This window comes from Gallinula chloropus (assembly GCF_964237585.1).
Source record: "Gallinula chloropus genome assembly, chromosome: 24".
Classification (NCBI taxonomy): Eukaryota; Metazoa; Chordata; class Aves; order Gruiformes; family Rallidae; genus Gallinula; species Gallinula chloropus.
Window position 1 is genome coordinate 7,603,970 of NC_140109.1, and position 1,402 is coordinate 7,605,371.

A 1,402-nucleotide genomic window follows, 5' to 3' on the forward strand; every position below is an offset into this window, starting at 1 on the left:
TTTAGTCTGAGATCAGGCCATCCTTCTATTTACTGACTGCTGCCAGGCAGGACTGAGTTCTCCAGAGCCCAAAGCCAATCCTCCTCCCACGAGTGGCACGTTTAAGCCAGCACAATGCACAAAGAACAAATCACGTCCCAAAAGGGACCTGACAAAAGTCAGTGTGCATTGGAAGACGTTTTCCTCAAGGAAGAGTTTCCTAACTTCTCACTGCCTTTTCCTCCTTGGACAGCTCTCCACACTTGATGGCAGCAGATGTCCAACAGCAGCAGCTCCATCAGCCAGTTCCTCCTCCTGCCCTTTGCAGACACACGGGAGCTGCAGCTCCTGCACTTCTGCCTCTTCCTGGGCATCTACCTGGCTGCTCTCCTGGGCAATGGCCTCATCATCATCACCATAGCCTGTGACCACCACCTCCACACCCCCATGTACTTCTTCCTCCTCAACCTCTCTGTTACTGACCTTGCCTACATCTCCACCACTGTTCCCAAATCCATGGCCAATTCCCTGTGGGACACGAGGGCCATTTCCTACACAGGATGTGTGGCTCAAATCTTTTTCTTTGTATATTTGATATCAACAGAGCTCTGTCTTCTCACTGTCATGGCCTATGACCGCTACGTTGCCATCTGCCAGCCCCTGCAATACGGGACCCTCCTGGGCAGCAGAGCTTGTGTCCACATGGCAGCAGCTGCCTGGGGCAGTGGGTTTCTCAATGCTGTGCTGCACACAGCCAGTACATTATCACTGCCCCTCTGCCATGGCAACGCTGTTGACCAGTTCTTCTGTGAAATCCCCCAGATCCTCAAGCTCTCCTGCTCAGATGCTTACCTCAGGGAAACTGGAGTCCTTGTGGTCAGTGTCTGTTTAGCTTTTGGGTGTTTTGTGTTCATCGTGGTGTCCTATGTGCAGATCTTCAGGGCTGTGCTGAGGATCCCCTCAGAGCAGGGACAGCACAAAGCCTTTTCCACCTGCCTCCCTCACCTGGCAGTGGTCTCCTTTTTCGTTAGCACTGCCTTCTTTGCCTACCTGAAGCCCCCCTCCATCTCCTCCCTATTTCTGGACCTGTTAGCATCATTTCTTTACTCGGTGGTTCCACCAGCAGTGAACCCCCTCATCTACAGCATGAGGAACCAGGAGCTCAAGGATGCCATGTGGAAACTGAGGACTGGATGTTTCTAAACGCTCATCTTTGGCATATCACTGGCCATGGAACTCACATTAGGACCAGTCTGTGTTTAGTACGAATTTTGTTGGTTGTTTTGTCTTCTCAGTAGCCGAGATACTTGTATGCATTTCACTTTTCTCAGCAGGTTTCCACCTCTGCTTGCTCTGTGCTCATTTCGATGCTGCTCAGTTCTCCAGTGTCTTCCAAGACTTGGAAAACATCCCATCTTTCAGA

The 1,402-nt window shown here is 51.2% G+C and overlaps 1 protein-coding gene across 1 annotated transcript; it reads left to right on the forward strand.

Moving 5' to 3' along the window:
- Positions 1 to 255: 255 nt before the first annotated feature.
- Positions 256 to 1,182, forward strand: LOC311200665 (olfactory receptor 14A16-like; the record flags this gene model as incomplete). Its single annotated transcript, XM_084274951.1, has 1 exon — positions 256 to 1,182. One exon carries the CDS (start codon positions 256 to 258, stop codon positions 1,180 to 1,182), a length of 927 nt encoding a protein of 308 aa, XP_084131077.1.
- Between the last annotated feature and the right edge of the window lie 220 nt (positions 1,183 to 1,402).